General features: G+C 35.2%; 2 protein-coding genes across 5 annotated transcripts in view; one reads left to right on the top strand and one right to left on the bottom strand.

Annotated features, from left to right (window-relative positions):
• Positions 1-20,104, bottom strand: part of sv2a (synaptic vesicle glycoprotein 2A) — an 885,655-nt gene that overhangs the window by 21,106 nt on the left and 844,445 nt on the right. The gene's annotated exons all lie outside the window — the stretch shown is intronic.
• sema4ab (sema domain, immunoglobulin domain (Ig), transmembrane domain (TM) and short cytoplasmic domain, (semaphorin) 4Ab) overlaps positions 1-20,104 on the top strand; it is a 135,478-nt gene that overhangs the window by 95,398 nt on the left and 19,976 nt on the right. For all 4 annotated transcript variants that reach the window (XM_028794023.2, XM_028794021.2, XM_028794020.2 and 1 more), the window contains 7 exons: positions 2,476-2,598; positions 2,946-3,082; positions 8,585-8,763; positions 9,485-9,626; positions 10,490-10,664; positions 13,505-13,620; positions 19,752-19,915. In XM_028794023.2, the coding sequence (XP_028649856.2) occupies positions 2,476-2,598; positions 2,946-3,082; positions 8,585-8,763; positions 9,485-9,626; positions 10,490-10,664; positions 13,505-13,620; positions 19,752-19,915 (1,036 nt within the window). The remainder of the gene's footprint in view (positions 1-2,475; positions 2,599-2,945; positions 3,083-8,584; positions 8,764-9,484; positions 9,627-10,489; positions 10,665-13,504; positions 13,621-19,751; positions 19,916-20,104) is intronic.

Below are 20,104 nucleotides of genomic sequence, written 5' to 3'. Positions count from 1 at the left end.
AATATTGTTACTCAGTGGTACACTGCCAACATCAGGGATCAGCTCTGAGCCCTTTCTTATTTACAATGGTGTTGGACAGGTTGACAGACGAGATTAGACAGGAGTCCCCATGGACTATGATGTTTGCTGATGACATTGTGATCTGTAGAGATAGTAGGGAACAGGTTGAGGAGACCCTGGAGAGGTGGAGATATGCTCTAGAGAGGAGAGGAATGAAGGTCAGTAGGAGCAAGACAGAATACATGTGTGTAAATGAGAGGGAGGTCAGTGGAATGGTGAGGATGCAAGAAGTAGAGTTGGTGAAGGTGAATGAGTTTAAATACTTGGTATCAACAGTACAGAATAATGGGGATTGTGGAAGAGAGGTGAAAAAGAGAGTGCAGGCAGGGTGGAATGGGTGGAGAAGAGTGACAGGAGTAATTTGTGACAGACGGCTATCAGCAAGAGTGAAATGGAGGGTCTACAGGACGGTAGTGAGACCAGCTATGTTATATCGGTTGGAGACGGTGGCACTGACCAGAAAGCAGGATGCAGAGCTGGAGGTAGCATTGTTAAAAATGCTAAGATTTGCACTGGGTGTGACGAGGATGGATAGGATTAGAAATTAGTACATTAGAGTGTCAGTTCAAGTTGGACGGTTGGCAGACAAAGTCAGAGAGGCGAGATTGCATTGGTTTGGACATGTGCAGAGGAGGAAAGCTGAGTTTATTGGGAGAAGGATATTAAGGACAGAGCTGCCAAGCAAGAGGAAAAGAGGAAGGCCTAAGAGAAGGTTTATGGAAGTGGTGAGAGAGGACATGCAGGCGGTGGGTGTAACAGAACAAGATGCAGAGGACAGAAAGATATGGAAGAAGATGATCCACTGTGGCAACCCCTAACGGGAGCAGCCGAAAGAAGAAGAAGAAGTGGTACACTGCCAACTAGTATAGTAATATGATGCAATTAATTCATCTTGCATCTCCATCACTACATGAAACATTTGACGTGTTTAAATCTTAAATATAACTTTAGTATAAACAAGTCCCTTGCAGCATTTTATCTCCTTCCAACATGATATAAGGTTTGCTATATTATTAAATTTTAATTAAACATGCCTGCTTAATATTTAATACTGTACAGGGCGGAGTGGTGGCTCTGAGGCTAAGGATCTGTGCTGGTGTCCAGAAGGTTGCCAGTTCAAATCCCCGTCACTGCCAAAAGAGATCCTACTCTTCTGGACCTTTGAGCAAGACCCTTAACCTGTAATTGCTCCAGGGGTGCTGTACAATGGCTAACCCTGTGCTCTGACCCCAAGGGGTATGTGAAAATTAACAAATTCCTAATGCAAGAAATTGTATAAGGTGAAATAAAGAACAAAAAAATTGTCTATTTATTTGAATGGAATTATTGTTATAATATCATTGGTTTATCTGCGGTGGGTTGGCACCCTGCCTGGGATTGGTTCCTGCCTTGTGCCCTGTGTTGGCTGGGATTGGCTCCAGCAGACCCCCGTGACCCTGTGTTCGGATTCAGCGGGTTGGAAAATGGATGGATGGATATCATTGGATTATCCAATCAAGTGGTAAGACCCAAGACTGCAGGCAGGGAAAAATGATCTGATTGGTTGTTGACAGGTCAGATTGTAGATTTAAATTTTATGACAGTGATCAAAACCTTCCTATCATTAAAAAATATGTGAACATAAGTGCAGAAGCACAGCTGAATGGACACTTTAGTGATAAATTAAAAGTAACATTGGTTGTTTTCCACGTCACATTAAGGAGAAATATAGCTTGAAGCTGAGACTCTGAGCTGGCCTTTAAACACACTGTTTTGAGCGCACTATCAATAGCATATCAGTCTTTATTTTATGTGTCACCTTTTAAGACTGCAATGTCTCACTAGACAAAGCTTTGTGTAGAATATATATGTCTTCATCACTAAAACCTAAAGTCTGTTTAGTTGGCCTACTTAGCAGTGTTTCTCTTAAACCTGGAAATAAATCCCTCAGATTTATGTACTCTAGCCATCCCTTCAACATTTGCATGTAAGATTTGACTTTGGAATTTTAAGGGCTAACTCTGACATGGCAGTGATGTTTGTAGCCTTAGCTCTTTTTACATTTCTACAACCTAAAGTGTTTTCATTGTTCTGCCATTCACCCCTTATAAAGGTGTTGTAATTTATTGTTTATAACAATCATGTTCTGCACATTGCTTCTATTATGCTATTCAATGAAGAACATACTAAAACTGGGAATTTTAACAGTTGGAAACAAGCTTAATGCTGTATATTGTTTAAGTGTTAAAATGTATAATTTTATCATATTAAAAAATAAGAATTAAAGACTAAAATATAAATGGTCATATTATTAAAGACCCAAGAATGAAAGATGTTTTAGATACTGTATATAAACAAGAAACTAAAGAAAATAATCATTTACAAATGCTGTAAGTAATATGATTAAATAGGTTGTTTTGTTTTGCTTTACTAAAGATGGTGAGCTGTATGCTGGCACTGTGTCCAACTTCCAGGGTAGTGAGCCCGCCATCTCCCGCTATCTAGGTGAACCAAACCGTATGGGAATGAAGGTGGATAATGCTCTTGGCTGGTTGCAAGGTAATGACATGACAAGTTTTATTATGATTATTATTATATATGTCAAGCACAATTACAGGCCATACACAAATTTCTAATGATCAATTGAACAGTTCCACCCCACACCTCAAGAAGTTAGTAGATTTTTTATTTCCTCTTACCTTAATTTGATGTAGTATTTAAACAAACACAACAAGACAACACCGTGTTCTGAGCTTAACTGGACTTGGATTCACTCTTCAGGGCTTATAAGTTAATGAGTGTGCATTTGTTAATTATTTTTAACGTTATGATATTGGCAAAAGTATTGTCAATAAATATTCCATCTGCAGGGAAATTAATCATTTTGTTCTTTATTTAACTTGTAGATCCTACATTTATCAACTCAGTTTTAATCAGAGGGCGCCATGGGGAAGACAGAGTGTATTTCTTCTTCAGTGAACAAGGAAAAGAATATGACTTTGTTGAGAAATACACAGTTTCACGTATTGCACAAGTTTGCACGGTAATGACTTTTTTATGCCCACAAAGTGCAAATTTTTAACAATGTTGACACTGATAACTTGCCAACTTGACACATCTATTCATGCAGTTTGACCTTGTGGTTATGAATTCCTTGATTATGATATTTAGACTTGAGTCATAATGGGCATGATTCATTATTCCCTGTCACTATATTTAATGGAATAAGTTTGCTGAGTACAATTTAATGAGCATTTTTTTCTAAGGGGGCGGTATTTCATTTTTCCATCAGTGAGAGAAAAATTAAAGTAGAACAGTTTATGAATCTTATTTTGACAAGGTTTTTAGGAAGGTTTAGATTAAACAATTCTGAGCCAAAGGTAGAGAAGAGCTGTTACTGAACACAAATTAAAAATAAAGTCTGCTGTACTGTAGGTATTAGTACATTTATTAAGCAAGAACGAGCAGTGTTTTTTTAACTCAGGTATTTTTTGAAATTACTACTTTCTCCATATAAGTACTTCTACTGTGTTGTTTAAAATGTCTTGAGCAATATTAGACACTGAAATATGGTTCTCTCTATGATAATTATTGGGATGGTGCAGTAAACCAGTGAGTTTATGAAGGTCTATTACATTTCAAAGCTGATAATCTAAGTTTCAATATTATATAGTGGCATGGTCAATAATTTTAAAACTGTGTAATTTTACATTTAAAACTTGCATGCACCATGTTGGTAACTTTATCGTACAGAAGGAGTAAGTTAAGGAAATATCTGTCATCAGACAGTATCATGCATAGTTACAGGTAAAATATTTTTTTATAGTGTTGCTCGCTTAGTTACTGTGTCTCTTTCTCTTCCACCCAATTGCTTTTTGCAATACATTGCACTTATTAAACACGCTGATTTGCTCCAACACACTGAAAATAGCAGTGTCATCAAGAAATTCATGTCTGTACAAGCAGTGTTAGAAAGCAGCCAGAAGTATGAACCTGCAAGTTAAAAATCAAGGAATGTTAAAAGCAGGACACAGAGGGGATCCTTGGACTTGCAGGATTATTAAATTCACAATAGTGCCAAAAAGCCCATCACTAAATACTTAGCTTGTAACCTCTAGTTGCCAGCAATATATAATTTTTTACACACACCTTCAGCACTTTTTCAAAGGAGGCAATCTCTGGTTTGTTAGAACAATGCCACCAAGGAATTCTTCAAAACAGATCAGTTATGGATTTTGAACTAGATGTGGAAGAAATACATGTTACTACAACTTACTAAACTGAACTGTTTTGTACATGAAAAGAACTACTAAATAAAGAATGTTTTAAAATTACTGAAAATGTCAATAATCTACACTATTTCTCTCTAATCTGAATCTATGTGGAACCTGACTACCTGGTTGAACAACTTTACCTTCTTAAGCCCTCAGAGTTTTAGGAACTCATTATACTGGATTCACAGAGAGGCAGAATTTTTGAATAGAGATAGAATAAGAAGAGCCAAGGTCAAAAACCATTAAGACAAGATTTAGTAGCACAACCTAGGACACAATACAAAAATCCTAAGTAGAGAGTTGTAACGAGAATGTCGAAAAACCAACAATAATTAGTCAAATCCAAAACATTAAACACAAATCCATTAGCCATATGGAAGAAAAGACTTCAAAATCAGAGATTCTTTTTGGTATAAGGTTGTACAGTAGACCCCCCCCCCCCCCCAAAGTCGCAGTTCAGAGTTTGTTTGAAGTGTTTGAATAAAGTTCCTGTCTCTACAATCTCCTGTGTTTCTGTGCGATTCTGTGCAGCCTCACTGTCCCTAGGATTGAGCCGCTGCACTAGACTAGCCTGCCAGCATCAGCGCTTACCTCGGTGTGCTTGCGTGCAGCCAGTTAAAGCTCAGTTGACTCTCTGATTTCATCCATGACTTGATTATGTGGCAGTTTAAGGGTTAAAGCCCCAAGATGCTGTCAAAACACCCTGCACCTTCTAAGGCTTCTGGCAATGAAAACGTGCTTGCATGAATTACAGTACATATAGTGGTAACATCGGTATTTTACATTCTAGCACTGTGGGAGACATAGCAGTACAGTACTGTACAGTATATGGGTTTACCTTTACATTCTTTTTTTAGGTAATGTATTAAGCTGAGTTTTAAATTAAATCGAAGTGTTTTGGGGGCATATTTAGGGTTTAAACTATAAAAATAAGCATTTTTTTAACCACATCCAAAATTTGCGGTTTTTCACAATTCGCGGGTGCTCTAGGAACGTAACCCCTGTGAAATTTGGGGATGTACTGTATTCACAAGCTTGGATGATGAATGCTTCGTGTTGCAGCTTACAAGTTGATAATGTCATTTGACACGACTTCCAGAAGATGACACCTGGCAGCCTATTAATGCAACCCAACTATGGGTGCTCAAGATAATTAAAACAAGATGGTGCTGAGGGAGAAAAATCATAATCATAAAATGTGTCATATACAAAAAACAATACAACATCCACATTCCTTGACTTCTAAAACCCCAGTAATGAAGTTTCAATTATTTTTAGAGGTCAAGGAGAAACTGTAAAAAATTAATATAAATTTCAGATCATGACACTTGTTACTATTTGTGCTGTATCTTTTTTTCTTATTTATTATTATTTTGCAGTGTTAATAATTTAAATCATTATTTTTATAATGATCCTACATCACAATTTTGTTTACTGCTTTTCTGTGGACGCCACCATTTTGTGCAGTGTTTTTCATAGATACCACCTCAGCAGCACTCAGTAAGCCATCCAAACTTTGAAATACAAGAAAAAAATACTTCATGGAAAACTACCTCTTGAACACCTCTTGAAGTAAAGAGATGATTAAGGTTTATTTGACAAAAGCATCTTGGATTTAAATCAACAGTCACTATAGTTCTTGTGTCTTGGCCATTGCCTATTTGCCTGCTGGTTGTTTAGACTTTTTTTTCCCTTAAAAGAACCATTAATTCTCTTCCAGTCAGGCCATTTTGAGTATGTTTTTATAGGTTACAGTCTGATACACTGTTAAAAAAGAGGACTCTTTCTCTGCCCTGTGTTATGACACCCTCAACTACCAGCACATATTTTTACTCTGTCCACCATGAGGCCTATTCAGTGTGAATTTTGTCAACTTGTGGAACACTAAAATCTTAGCTAATTTTAGAAGTAATAACATTAAGCATGATATAAGTGATGCAGTGAACTTTGAATCTATTTGACAAGTTAATATTTTGAAAGAAAATCTGAAATCTGATTTCTTTGTGGTTTGTAAAACAGTATAATATAAACAAAAGGTCACAAGGTGATTCTTACCTTATTATATCAACCACTGACTGTAGTTACCCTAAAGACAATGATTGTTTAGTTTGAACTCAAAATAAAAAGCACAATCATCCATCCATCCATCCATTTTCCAACCCGCTGAATCCGAACACAGGGTCACGGGGGTCTGCTGGAGCCAATCCCAGCCAACACAGGGCACAAGGCAGGAACCAATCCCGGGCAGGGTGCCAACCCACCGCAGAAAGCACAATCAACCAATCATTATTTTTTAGCACTGTACAGTATTTTTCCATCACAACCTTAAGTGGATGGCAATTTTAACCACAAAGGGTAAGGTGTAGATGAAGGTATCATCTTATTACTGTGGACGTATTTCATTGATTTAATTGATACAAACAGATGTGTCCAATTAAATCCAAATTAATTTTCACTAATGCATTGGTATTTACGCTAAGTATTGGAATCTGTGACTGTTGAACATGCATAACTAAATGAATTTGATATTTATCTGTATTGATATGAGTAAATCACAATTCAGATTCAGGATTTTCCTTTATGCATTACAAAAGGCACTGAATACATCAGAAGGCTCAACTAATAGCAGCCAAATATGGAGGGCTAATTCCACTGTAGCTACAACACCGGGTTTTTGCAGGGCAGTGTTCAAATGTCTAATGTCACCTATTATTTTCCTGAGAAACTTATCCAATGTTAAGCGACACTTATTTTCTTGCTTAGCTTCTAAATCACTGCAACCAGAAAAGATCCTGAAGACAAGGTTCTTATATTTCTAATTGTTACTTTGGTTTCAGATGTTATTTTTTTTTTCTCTCAAATTCAACATTTCTGAAGATTCTAAGGATAATAGTCCATTTATGCTGTTATATGCTAAAGGAAATTTAACTTTTAGCTTTAAGCATAACCAGAAGTCAATGTATTAATTTTAGAACTGGAATTATATGGTCATATTTCATAATTGTAGTTATCCTTATAATTTCTTATTCTTTAAATCATTTTCCTGACTACAGCTTATGTGCAGGTCACTACCATTATGACCATTGCACATAGACCTCCTTGTCATTTCTGTAGAGATAAATTAGCAACGTCTGTGTATAATAATTGCTGTATGGCATAATATACGAAAAGTAGTGCTTAAGTAAGATATCAAGACTGGATCCAGATTTAGTATTTATAGAAAAAGTAGAGGACCAGACTACAAAGTCCAGATTTAGTTTATTTAAATGGTTATGTTTTATAAACATTTGAAAGTTTGTTTATTAATTCATTTGGTAACATAGTTTATCTGGAGAATCACAGTGTTAGTACTGTAGCCTCAAGATTTTATGTCTTTGCTTCAGATTCAGGACTAGGTTTATGTGGAATTTGCTCATTCTCATATCTGTTTGGGTTTTCAATGGGCACTCTACTTTTTCTCCCACATCCCAAGCCCAGTAAGCACTGGAGGAAATAAAACTCTTGAGGGCTCTTAAGACGAAGTGACCACCTAATTCCACAAGCGGAAGCTTGTTTATCCTAGCCTTGGGATAAATTCTGAAGACGGAAACAAAGAGAAATTTACATTCTGATCATGTTTATTTTTTGGTTACAATTTCTGTTTGATATAGGGTTTATAAACCTCTTTACATCTTTCCTTGGTGCCACATTTTGTCCTTACTTCTAGTTTTGTTTACTGTCTTGCAGTGATACATGTCCTTTCATTTGGTTCCCCACATTCTGACCGTTTGTCCCTCAGATCATAACACTGTTTGCTCTCCCTGTTGCTCTTTCCACCTGCGGCACTTAAGACCAGGGACTGTGCGCCAGCTTGTCCCTTTTCCCCCATACTTACAGTACATCACTGTAAGCATCAGCTGGAATAAAATTTCTGCACAGCTTCTTTACATTTGGATGTCAGGTTACAGCATAACTTAATCTGACTTGGTTTTATCATGTAATATTTCACATTTATCATCAAATATTTCATTGCATTATGCATTTCATATCTTGTAGCCTATGTAGTGCTTTGTCTTTCATGCTTCTTTATTCAACACAGTGTATCATTAACATAATACACAGTAAATGTTGTTTTGAGACAGTTCTATTTTGTGAAATGTACTCAACAAGACAGAAGTTGTCTTTTTTTTTTGCCAAAATTTCTTTATTGAAATATTTTTTAAAAGCCAATGAATATTATTGTCATTCTTCTATACCTAGTATCTTAGGCCCTATTTTTTATAACCTTATAGAGTGATGTTGGAGGAGTAAGAGTTCTTCAGAAGCGCTGGACTACTTTTGTTAAAGCTGAGATCTCGTGCGTTTCCCCTGGTGAGATGCCATTTAATGTCATTCATGATGTCTTCACACTTCATGGGCCACGTGGGACTGCTGATGAGACTCTTTTCTATGGAGTCTTTAGCTCTCAATGGTGAGTGATAAGAGTATTATGTAATGTGGGGCAGTGTCTACTACTCTGAGCAAAGATACATGCAAGACAATGTTCAGTTTAGAAATTCTAGCTAATAAAAGCTTTGGTGCCTCAGAATGTCAATAAAAACATTTTATTAAGTGATAAACTCACCATGTGCTGCTCCAAAAGTCTGTTTGTGATTATGCAGTTTTCAGTTTTGTATTATTTAATTAGTGACTTGCAGCAGATGGTGTTGGCATAGACTTTGACCCCCACAAACCTGGATTTGATGTAATGTGATATAATGAATTCTGTTTTTTTATTGATATGAATGTTGAATGTTGCTATTTACCAAGCTACTTAGCATGCTCACATGGCAAACAGTCAGAAAAGTGACATCATTACAGTCTGATACCACAGCTAGACTTGTTCGATTTTCAATCTTGCATACTTTACTGGACAGTTGTGTTTGTATACCATGAGAGAAAGAGAAGTGCTAGATGATCATTAGATTAAGGACTGATATTTCTTTGCTTTTTAAAAGGAGTGGGGGCTCATAAAAGTTTGCATTTAACCAAAATTCACCTTTTGCTGTTTGTTCCTGTTTGCTTCACTGTCTCTTTGTTTATTAATTTTCTGATCTTGTTCTTTTTGAACTGATAAACAGTTGTTTTTAATTCAGATTACATTAAAAATTATTCACCTGAACTATGTATGTCTGTCTGTATTACTACAAAAGGTATGGAGTTACAGGGCAGTCAGCAGTCTGTGCATTCAACCTAAAACAAGTCAAAGAAGTATTTAATGGAAATTATAAGAAACTAGACAGAGACACTCAACGCTGGGTATCAAAGCCTGAAATAAATGTCAAACCTGGGAAGGTGAGTTACTCTTCATGAGAAGAAATGGTTTCTATAAATGGGGCATGATGTATAATCTTATTTTTGGTAACCATTGCATAACTCCCTTTTACAAAATCATTACAATATAATAATACTATATATAAATTTAATTAATCTTTATAATAAAACATTTGGGAGACATAGTGGTGCAGAAGATGGCATTGTCACCTCATAGCATTTAGTTAATTTTCCACTTTCTAAATGGGCCAACATACCTATGCAAGCTTAAAGTACATTACTGTTGTATTAAGGCTGCACCCGTGCCTTTTCTCACAGAATGTCCAGACACTTGAACAAGAAAGAATTGGTATAAAAATGAACGGTAGGTAAAATTACACAAGGCTAATAATAATTATTTTAAAGGGTACATAAGTGCTCTTTAATTTCATTTGCATCATTCACAAGCTGTATCATGATGATGCTATTTTGATGCCTCACTGCTACAGATAACTGGGCTTAGAGCCTGGACTAAAATTATATGTGTATGGAATTTGCATGTTACTCCTGTTTTTGCATATGTTTTTCTCCATGTACATCAGTTTTCTTTCCACCTACTAAATTGGTACAAGTTCTGCATAGGGTTGGTTCTTTCCACATACCTCATGAAGATGACAACATAGAATCTGGTTCTCTGAATTCCTGAATTGTACAAGCAAATTCAAATAATGGCTGGATCTTTAACAAAAAGGTTTTTATCTGTGGAAAGCATATATAATTTATAGTAGCCTCAATCTTGAATGAATCAACTTTTAATTAACTTGCCAAGATTACAATAAAATGATCACAATTGATTTACAATATAAATTTTGTAAAGTGTGTGTCTGCTGCATCTTGTTTTACAGTGTGATCTAAATAATACATTGGATTCCATACTCACTTTGGTGAAGGAGACTTTTTTAGCAGATGAGAGGATTAAACCAGAAGGAAGTCGTCCATTACTGGTTTCTCGGAAAGACCGATATAAAAAGATTGCAGTGCACAAAGTGCAAACTTACACTGTTCTCTTCCTTCTTACTGGTATGATGCCACTTAATATATTTAGAAATAATGAAACCACTGAATAGAACTGCCTATATTTTAATTGTTTTTTCTTTTTTATGAAGCATGGTATAAAATTTACACTTGGTTTTTAGGCATATTTACATGTTAGCTCATTTTGATCCCCATAAATGGAGCATCTTAATCATAAATACATTTCGCTCTATAAATGTTGACAGCTCTTCCAGGTTTTCTGATTTAGTTTTGTAAAATCTAAAGTATATTTCTATTGGACATTCCAATGCACTGAGCACAGAGAGAATCAAGCTTTTATAAACAGTAAATGTTTATTTTTCACAAAATATGTATACTGCTTTCAACACTTTTTAATAGTACATTATATTAAAGTGTTCAATAGGGATGTAAGAAGAATATATAAATACAATAAACAATAGCACAATGATTTTCTACAGGCCTATTTTATAAAGAGTCTTCTAGCCTACTACTTTAATGGAGAAGATAATTGTCTTATTTCCCATTACTCATGCATTGCCAAAGCTTCTACCTGCACACCTTCTTTCTTTTTTCTCTTAGTTCAGCTAATCATATGAGCTATTATCAACTGCTTTATAATTTATTTTACTCTGTTCCCTAGAAATCACGATATTAAGCATGTAAGTGGTGTAGGACTAACACCCAACCTTGAATAAGCCAGTATATGCGTGTATCCAACATGATTTTAGTGCCTTTCAACTGGTTATTTGTTTTTCTACACCATTAGAAGGACAATTAGGATTAACCCCACGCCATTCTCCTTTGTCATATTGTTTATGCATCTAATGATGTTGCTTCTAAATGCTTTTCTTTCCATTAACATTCAGTGGTCTCTGCCCAAAAAATCTTTGGTTGCTCAAGAAGCTCTGACATACAATTGATATTTCCAAGTAATGTAATAGAAAGCAAACCATTTTAAAGCCTACATTCCTAAAAATAAGAGAAAAATACAGGACACACTAAAAAGCAATAAAAATTGTCTTTGACATTATTTTATTGAAATGTTACATTTAGAAGTATTTTATTGAAGAATCATCTATTCACAACAACATTGTGAGTAAACAGTAATACATGCTAATAGCTTTGTTTTTTCAATCTCTAAAAAAAGTAAATACTTAAACAATAATAATTTTGTGATTAGTTTTTGGAGTAATTACACATGGTCGTTGCATCAGCATTTCATTTATTTGGCAATTATGTAATGATAGTTTACAAAAAAGTATGTGACCAAATCTTACATCCCTTATCTACGTTTTTGGTTACATCCTTGAACAATTATTTACATTTTTCTTCACACATCAACATTTAGTAAGATATTAGTATTAGTAAGCATGTCTTTTTTTATTTTTGCTTATTTATTTTATTTTGTTTTGTATATGTTTGTTCCTTTTCCTTGTAAGGCAGTAGAATTTGAGGTGTAGGTGTAAATGGGAGTGACAAGGTGTATATCACAGGGGTGCGCTGATAATAACACCGCCTGGAATCCTACAGGACCAGACATAAAACCTTTATGCTTGGGTGGTGTTATATTTTTAGAATTTTATTTCTTTTGGTGGCTCTCCCGTGTCTTAAATGCAGTTTGCTCTAGTTGCCAGGGTAATCCTTCCCATTGCTTAAGGGAGTGTGGCAACCAAGTTCATCAAACACTGGTAATTGCAGAAGTGGATTTAGATAGCTACCCAGCCTGGCATATCTACAAATAAAACATTTTTTTTGCTAAACCTGTCACAAATTTTTGTTGTTTTCTGAATTGATCTCTTTGGTTCCTCACTTTCATTTTGTCTTTTTGACCTCAACTTTATCTTGCTCTTTGGCTCAGCACTTTTTGTTCTCCTTGTTTTCACACTTTTCTGTTTCATGTCTCTAGTAGTAGTTCCTTTTTATACACAGAAGCAATTTTAAGTTAATTATTAGTATATTTATGGCCTTGTAGATTTTAAAAGTTATGTATGAGATAATTTACTATTTTAAGTAGTCTAAATAAACAGTGAAAATGTATTTTTGTGGCCACAGTAAAAACAAATATATGGGTCCACCAAAAAAATGGTTTATTAATACATTAATAAAGAATCTATCTATCTATCTCCAATTTAGTGATGAGTATTATAGTGAAGGATTCCTGGGGGGAGTCAGGGCAGTGCAGCAGATTATTTTAAAGCTCAGCGAGAATAAAAGTAATACAGAAGCAAAGTTGTATGCAGAGAAGCCATCTTGCACTTACTCCGAGCAGTGGACCAGTATTATTCTTGGAACACATTTGTTAGGCTTGACAGCACTCCCCTCAAAACATCCAAACCTGAAGTTGGTAACAGCTTGGATGGGACAACATACAGAGCTATTTTTCTCTCCAGTACACTCAAGTCAATTGTTTCTTTTGTCTGGAATTGGTCTGACATGTTTGGTGAAAAGGTTTTCTGCAAAACCTGTAATTCTGTTTTAAGTATAGGAATAAGTTCTCTTGTGCTCCTCAACAAAGGTTGGAAAGTGAGAGTAAAACAGGTGGCGGTGATGATGATTTCATTCCTGAAAAAAAAAAAAAAGACAAGAAAAAAACACTGCACAGTACCTTGATTATTTAGAAAATTTTATTTGTATCCTAAAAATCATCTTCCTCTCTCTCACCATTTCTTAGTCTTCTTTTCCTTTCTTATTCATAACAATTATTCTTCTTTCCTATTGTCAGGAAGCCATGTCAAGTTTGGTATTTGCTCAAAGGGGAACTGACTGACCACATAGGAGGCACAATCTCAAAAATCACAATACTGATTGTCGCCTTCTGATTTCACTTAGCACTTTTGTAATTCAGATATTTTCTCTTGCTGCAGAAAATGGAGCATTGCACAAAGTTGTACTTTTGAAGAATGATGTTCACATCATTGAAGAGATCCAATTATTTAGCAAGCCACAAGCTGTGGAAAACCTTATTTTGTCCCCTAAAAAGGTAAGAAAGTCCTTTTCATTTCTTTTCTAAATTTTTAAAATCATCTTCCATGTTTACAATTTCGTTATTTTCAGTAGATATAAATTAACAATAATGTAGCTATGCAAGAGTCCTTTAACACATTGAAAGCTTTCATTAAGATGTATTTCACTGGTTTCAGGTCATTCTTTAATCCAATTTCTTCTTTCTAAGATTGTCTATAAACTAAGATATCTATGCCAGAGTAAGTTAATCTTCAGATGTATTTTATAATAGCCTTATAATAAATGTTATAGCTAAGCCAAAAAACTCTGGACTCCCTTATATCTGTAACTTTGAGCCAGACACCCAAATTCTACTTACTTTTCACTTATGACTTTATAGGGACACACAACAGTAGTTACATCTTCAAATATAGCAACAGCACTGCAGTTATTCAGCTAATTTGCCATAACAATATAATCTGTTATCTACAACCAACACGGTCAGCACTGTTCAACTGGGATGAAGGGGGGACATTCAGATGTGGGTAAACCTTTGTGAGTACTAGTCTCCTCTACTCAGCACTTTTCTGACTAATATCTTATCGCTGAATAGCATATCAAAAGAATACTACCTTCACAAACACATCAAAAGCTGCTACATTTTCTGTTTGTCAGAAACATGGCTGACGTCAAATACACCAAACTTTGCATTCCAAGTACAGTAAATGCTTTTTTTATCTGACCTGGGGACAGGACTGATTTGTCAAGGAAGAGCAAAAGAGGTGGCATGTGTTCTATGTTAACCGATACATTAAGGCCTGGTGTTAAAATCATCACACAGAACTGATAAACCTGCTCTGGAGGGTTTAACAATAAAAATCTGTTTTACCTTCTGAGAGAGTTCTTCATCGTGGATTATTTTAATTTTCAGAAATCTTTTGATAAAATTGTACATGAGAGACTGCTGAGAAAAGTGCAAAAAGTGAAAGTTCAATAAGTAATGCGTAGATGGGTGTGAAATTGATTTTAAACACAGGAAACAAAGAGTTATAGTGCGAGGTACCATAATCAGAATTTTATTATATTAAATTAGAATCTCTCAGGGATTGACAAATTAATATACAAAAATGATTTTGATAAGAATATAAGTAACAAGCTAGTGAAGTTTTCAGATAATACCAAACTAGGAGGAATGGTAGGAAATCTAGAATCAGCTAAATCCTTATAAAAAGACCTGGACAGAATACAGGCTTTAGCAGATGTGTGGCAATGAAATATAATGTAAGTAAAGGTAAGCATTACATGTAGAAAGTAAAAATGTTAGATTTGAATACACTGCGAGAGGTTTGAAACTTGAAAGTATACCTTATGAGAAGAACCTAGGGCTCATAGTGGATTTAACACTGACTACACTCAGACAGTGGACAGATGCCATTAAGAAGATTAATAGGGCATTAGATTACTGCATATAACACAATGCATAAAGTACTAGTTAAATGAGGTTAGGCTATATAATGTACTAATGAAGCCTCATATGGAATACTGTGTGCAGTTCTGTTCTCCATGTTACAAAACATAATAATAATAATAATAATAATAATAATAATAATAATAAATGACATTTATATAGTGCTTTTCTCATAAAACTAGGAAAAACTCCAGAGTAGAGTAACTAAGCTGATTTCACTACCAGGTATGTGCTTTAAGAAAAATTCAACCTTTTCAGTTTAAGTAAACAAATTAAAAGCTGAAATAATAAAGTTATTAAATGTCTTTCTCAGAGACACCCTGAAAGGTTGTATTCATACCCACCTTTCATTGATATGGAACATGTGTTGTAATTCAACTGAGCAAAGTGTAATATTGCTGTTTTGCCTAAGGGATCTACATGCAGGATAGGTTGTGGACCAACATGGACTGTGTAGTAAAAGTCATCCTGTGACATGCACAAAACAGGATTTGTGCATTCATAGTGTGAAAATTGCCCCACAGTTCTTTTTGGAATTTATAATACAAATGCTCTGCATTCTCTCACTTAAACTAAGAATGAAGCTGGTCACTTCCTCATGTGTAACACAAAAAGTTCCACAGTCCAGGTATTTTTGTTTTTAAAAATGTATTAAAATTCAAGGTAAAAAAAGTTCATACATAACAAAGAGAATAATTGCATATCTCATACACATAAAAGGGTTTCTTATGCTGTTAAAGCTTCAGTCATCTATATTTCTGTTATGTTTCTTTAAGTTACAACATTACTACATGACTACTAAATTACTGTGGCCAAATACCGTGTGTAGTAACATAATTAGTGAAAAAACTGTATGACTCTATGCCTTTATGCAGACAATAATATTTTTGAACATATTTGACAATTCTATCAAACTTGTAAAAAGATGGCAGGGTTGTGCCATATACCTGTAAACTTGGATGGGATAAGGCAGAACCTTTCATTAACTATTTGTGTATTCTGTGCATAAATGCAATCCAAATATTTTATTTTAGCTAAATAAAAAGTTGTACAAGTCTAAAATTAATACTAAGAATGTTTTTTACACTCATTAAGTGTCAATTTAGCACAGGTTTTTCTTCACACTGAGAACTATAGACACATGGGATTAATTACCAAGTAGCATGGTAGATGGTAGGACTTTTGGGACCTTCAGAGCTTTGCTTAATACATCCATCCATCCATCCATTTTCCAACCTGCTGAATCCGAACACAGGGTCACGGGGGTCTGCTGGAGCCAATCCCAGCCAACACAGGGCACAAGGCAGGAACCAATCCCGGGCAGGGTGCCAACCCACCGTAGGACACACACAAACACACCCACACACCAAGCACACACTAGGACCAATTTAGAATCGCCAATCCACCTAACCTGCATGTCTTTGGACTGTGGGAGGAAACCGGAGCGCCCGGAGGAAACCCACGCAGACACGGGGAGAACATGCAAACTCCACGCAGGGAGGACCCGGGAATCGAACCCAGGTCCCCAGGTCTCCCAACTGCGAGGCAGCAGCGCTACCCACTGCGCCACCGTGCCGCCCATTTGCTTAATACAGTATTGGAGAAATTAGATGGATAGAATTGGCAAGCTTTGTTGGACTGAGTGGCCTGTTCTTTGTGCCGAGCAAGCTAAACAATAAAACATTTTGCTTCCTGGAGGATAACTGACTGATTCTATGGATTTTAACAAATACAATATAAGAAAGATCTACCACAAAAAATAATTTTTACACACTGATCCTTCTTACATTATATAAATTGAGACTGAAATGTGAAAAAAATATAACAACAATGCTAAAATTCTGGAAAAAGTCAGAAGAAAAATTATAGAATGGTTCTGCATCTGTAGATTGGAAAAGAGTTATGGATTTCTCAACATATGTTATTGCTAGTGTAGTGGTACTTAATACTTACAACCAAAGTCTGTTTCATTAATATCTAGTTTGTCTTGCCCGGGTGAACTAAATGCTCTCAACATCCACTTAGATCTTGACAACAATGCCAAATTTGTGAGTTTGTGCAGTGCCAATTCAATTGTTTGAACAATATCTGGCAAACAAATATTCCAAAGGAGTGTCAGATTGCATTTTAAAAGCATGGAGCCACCAGTACCTTGTGCTTAGTAAGTACCTTCCTCATAAAATCTACAGTTTCTAGTTGTTTCATAAAGATCATAATTATCCTGGTACCAAAGAAAACAAAAGTAGACTGCCTCAATAGTAGCCAACCAGTAATACTAGCTCGCTATGCAAATGAAACGTTTGTTACAGTGGTGTTGGGTTACATTAAATGCAATATTCAGGTGGGCTGGACTGTTATCTAATGAAAACTGCTATGATAGAGTTTATGGGCAATAGTTTAGCATTTAATATTGCTATTCCATCAACACACTTAAATTTGGCATTTAGTGCTACTCCCTGCAGTTGCATTTTTGACGTATAACTTACAAAATCTCAGCATGTGTGGAATGACTCCAGTAGTAGAGGTGCTGAGGCTCTGCTATATTTGTTATTCATCTGTATGGTTACACATAGCTCCATTTTCACCAGTTGATTTGTTAATGACACTTGCGTAATAGACCTGATCACAAATACGGATGTCAGGACAGCAGTCTCTCCCTAAGTATCGGAAAAACCAAGATACTTGTCATAGGCTTGAGGAAGCTGGAAACAGATCATACACTTATCTTGATCAGTAGTTCAGTAGCATTATTTCTTAGTGTTCAAATCACTGATGACAACATATCTCAGCTATTGTGGAGGAGACTCACCAATACCTTTTCTTCCATGGACATCAAAGATTGTTATAGTGGAATTTATCATTACTGGCTGTATAATGTACAGATACATCACAGCACTACAAAGCAATACAGAGGGTGTTGAAGTCAACTCAGAATTTTCCTGGATTGCATCTTCCTTCTGTGATGAAATACTGTATACATCACACATTGCTTCAGAAAAGGAAATAGTATGCCATGGAAATCAGAAGTCCAGTACCATTATATTCAGGGAGTTGACCTAATACAACTTAACAGCTACTCCTTATCATCATCATCATACAACTGCATTGAACTGACTTTGCTGCATCCCTCCTTTTGCCCTTGGGCACTTAATACATTTTTATTTATTGCTTGATCTTTCATACTACTGGCATTAGCATGCTGTAGACGTGTAATTAAGAATGTCCTTGTTTAGCATACTGTAGTACATAAATGAACCATTAAAAGCTGTCTTCCAAATTCTGTTGTTCGGTGACATTAGGTTTAGCATTTTTCACAGTGAATATGTTGTGTTCATTAGTGACTTTTTTGTTTTGTTAGCACCATAAATATATGCATCCTAAAACACTACAGAAAGTACAATGCTTTTTTCCCAAAAATGTGCTAATTTCAACCACAAGGAGTTGCAAGAATTATATTACTATATACTATACTATATATTACATATTTTACTAAATATTTTAATATATATACTATAACTATACAATTTAAATAAAATAAAAACATTACTAATGTAATACTGTTGCAGTAATCTCTGAATATGGGTGTTGGACTTTGCCAATAACCTTGCCGTAGATCATACTATAATAAATATTGCATATATTTTAATTACTTGAAACTAATATGAATATAATATTTATGAAAATGCAAAACACCAACTCAAGAATAGATAAATAGTCTCAGATGTGTTTAATCTCATTCAGGGGACCAGAATAGCAAGAAGAAAACACATGCAGACATGGATAGCACATGCAAACTCCAGGTGCAAGATGTGGACCTAGGACAATGGATGAGAGAGACAGAAGTGTTAATTAATGTGCAGCACAATATGTAAAAAGTGCACTCATTAAATTTACAGTGAATAAAGAAATGTTACATAAATACTATACAAATTCAGAGTCAAGCTGTCTTATAGATAGTATACACAGCTGTCCAGGGTGATGTCTCCATTGAGTGAACAAATTATTGTCTAACCTGGATTACAAACAGTTTATATGTTTGCCTGGAGTGTTTCCATTTGGCAGAAGTGCACTGACTGAGTAATAGCCTATTCTTTACACCCCACTCTGCAAATGTTAAACAGGGTGGTTCCGTGGAATGGTTGTCCAGTATGATATTATCTACGAAGCCAGGCCTAGGTGATACACTGTTGTATATTCTTGTGAATTAATTTAAAGTGCTGTATTATGTCACTCAAATATCTAACATAAACTGAAATTCAGTTAAGTCATATTACATAATATTTCAAATATACTGAAGCACTGGTACACTTACCCTTCATGTACTGTAAACTCCTAAGTGTACTGTATATGCTATAGCAATATAGAAGTACCAATACATGAATAAAGCCATAATCACAACACTAAGATGAGAGCAGTAATGAAAAATAAAATCATTAAAAATCGATATACACATTTAAATGCTGGGTTAATTCTGTACTATTACTGTTTTATTTGTGGTAAATGTTTGTTGAAAGATGCAAAGACCATTTCTGTTTTACTTGAGGCTTTAAAAATTATGCTGTTTTACTGAGTAAACTAAATGAGATACGCAAAATTAATGAGCCTATGATGGAGACCCAATGTAAAAGATGATACCCTGGTGCATATTGGTAAATATCTATGATTGTTATTATGGTAACAGTTTATTTTCTTATTTGCAGAGAGCTGTCTTTGTGGGGTCCTCTGAAGGAATTTTCCAGGTTCCATTCTCAAACTGTAGTGTCTACCAAAGCTGCGGGGATTGTATTCTAGCTAGGGATCCATTCTGTGGTTGGGACGTCAGTCATAACATTTGCACAGAGACAGATTTGCATGAAAGGAACCTGTAAGTATCTTTATTATTGCACAAAGTATGAACATTTTTGAGTTCTATTCTGTAGCTATTGCAGCCTCCCTTTAGAATATTACTTAACAAAATGTGTTTAAAATTAATCTGTTTTTGTGATTAAATTACAAAACACATTATCATTAAAGTGACATACTGTATACAGAATATGTAATATCTAACATACTA

The sequence above is a fragment of the Erpetoichthys calabaricus genome, chromosome 2 (assembly GCF_900747795.2).
Source record: "Erpetoichthys calabaricus chromosome 2, fErpCal1.3, whole genome shotgun sequence".
NCBI lineage: Eukaryota > Metazoa > Chordata > Cladistia > Polypteriformes > Polypteridae > Erpetoichthys > Erpetoichthys calabaricus.
The sequence above is the reverse complement of the archived record's forward strand: the minus strand, read 5'-3'. Positions and strand labels throughout refer to the sequence as shown.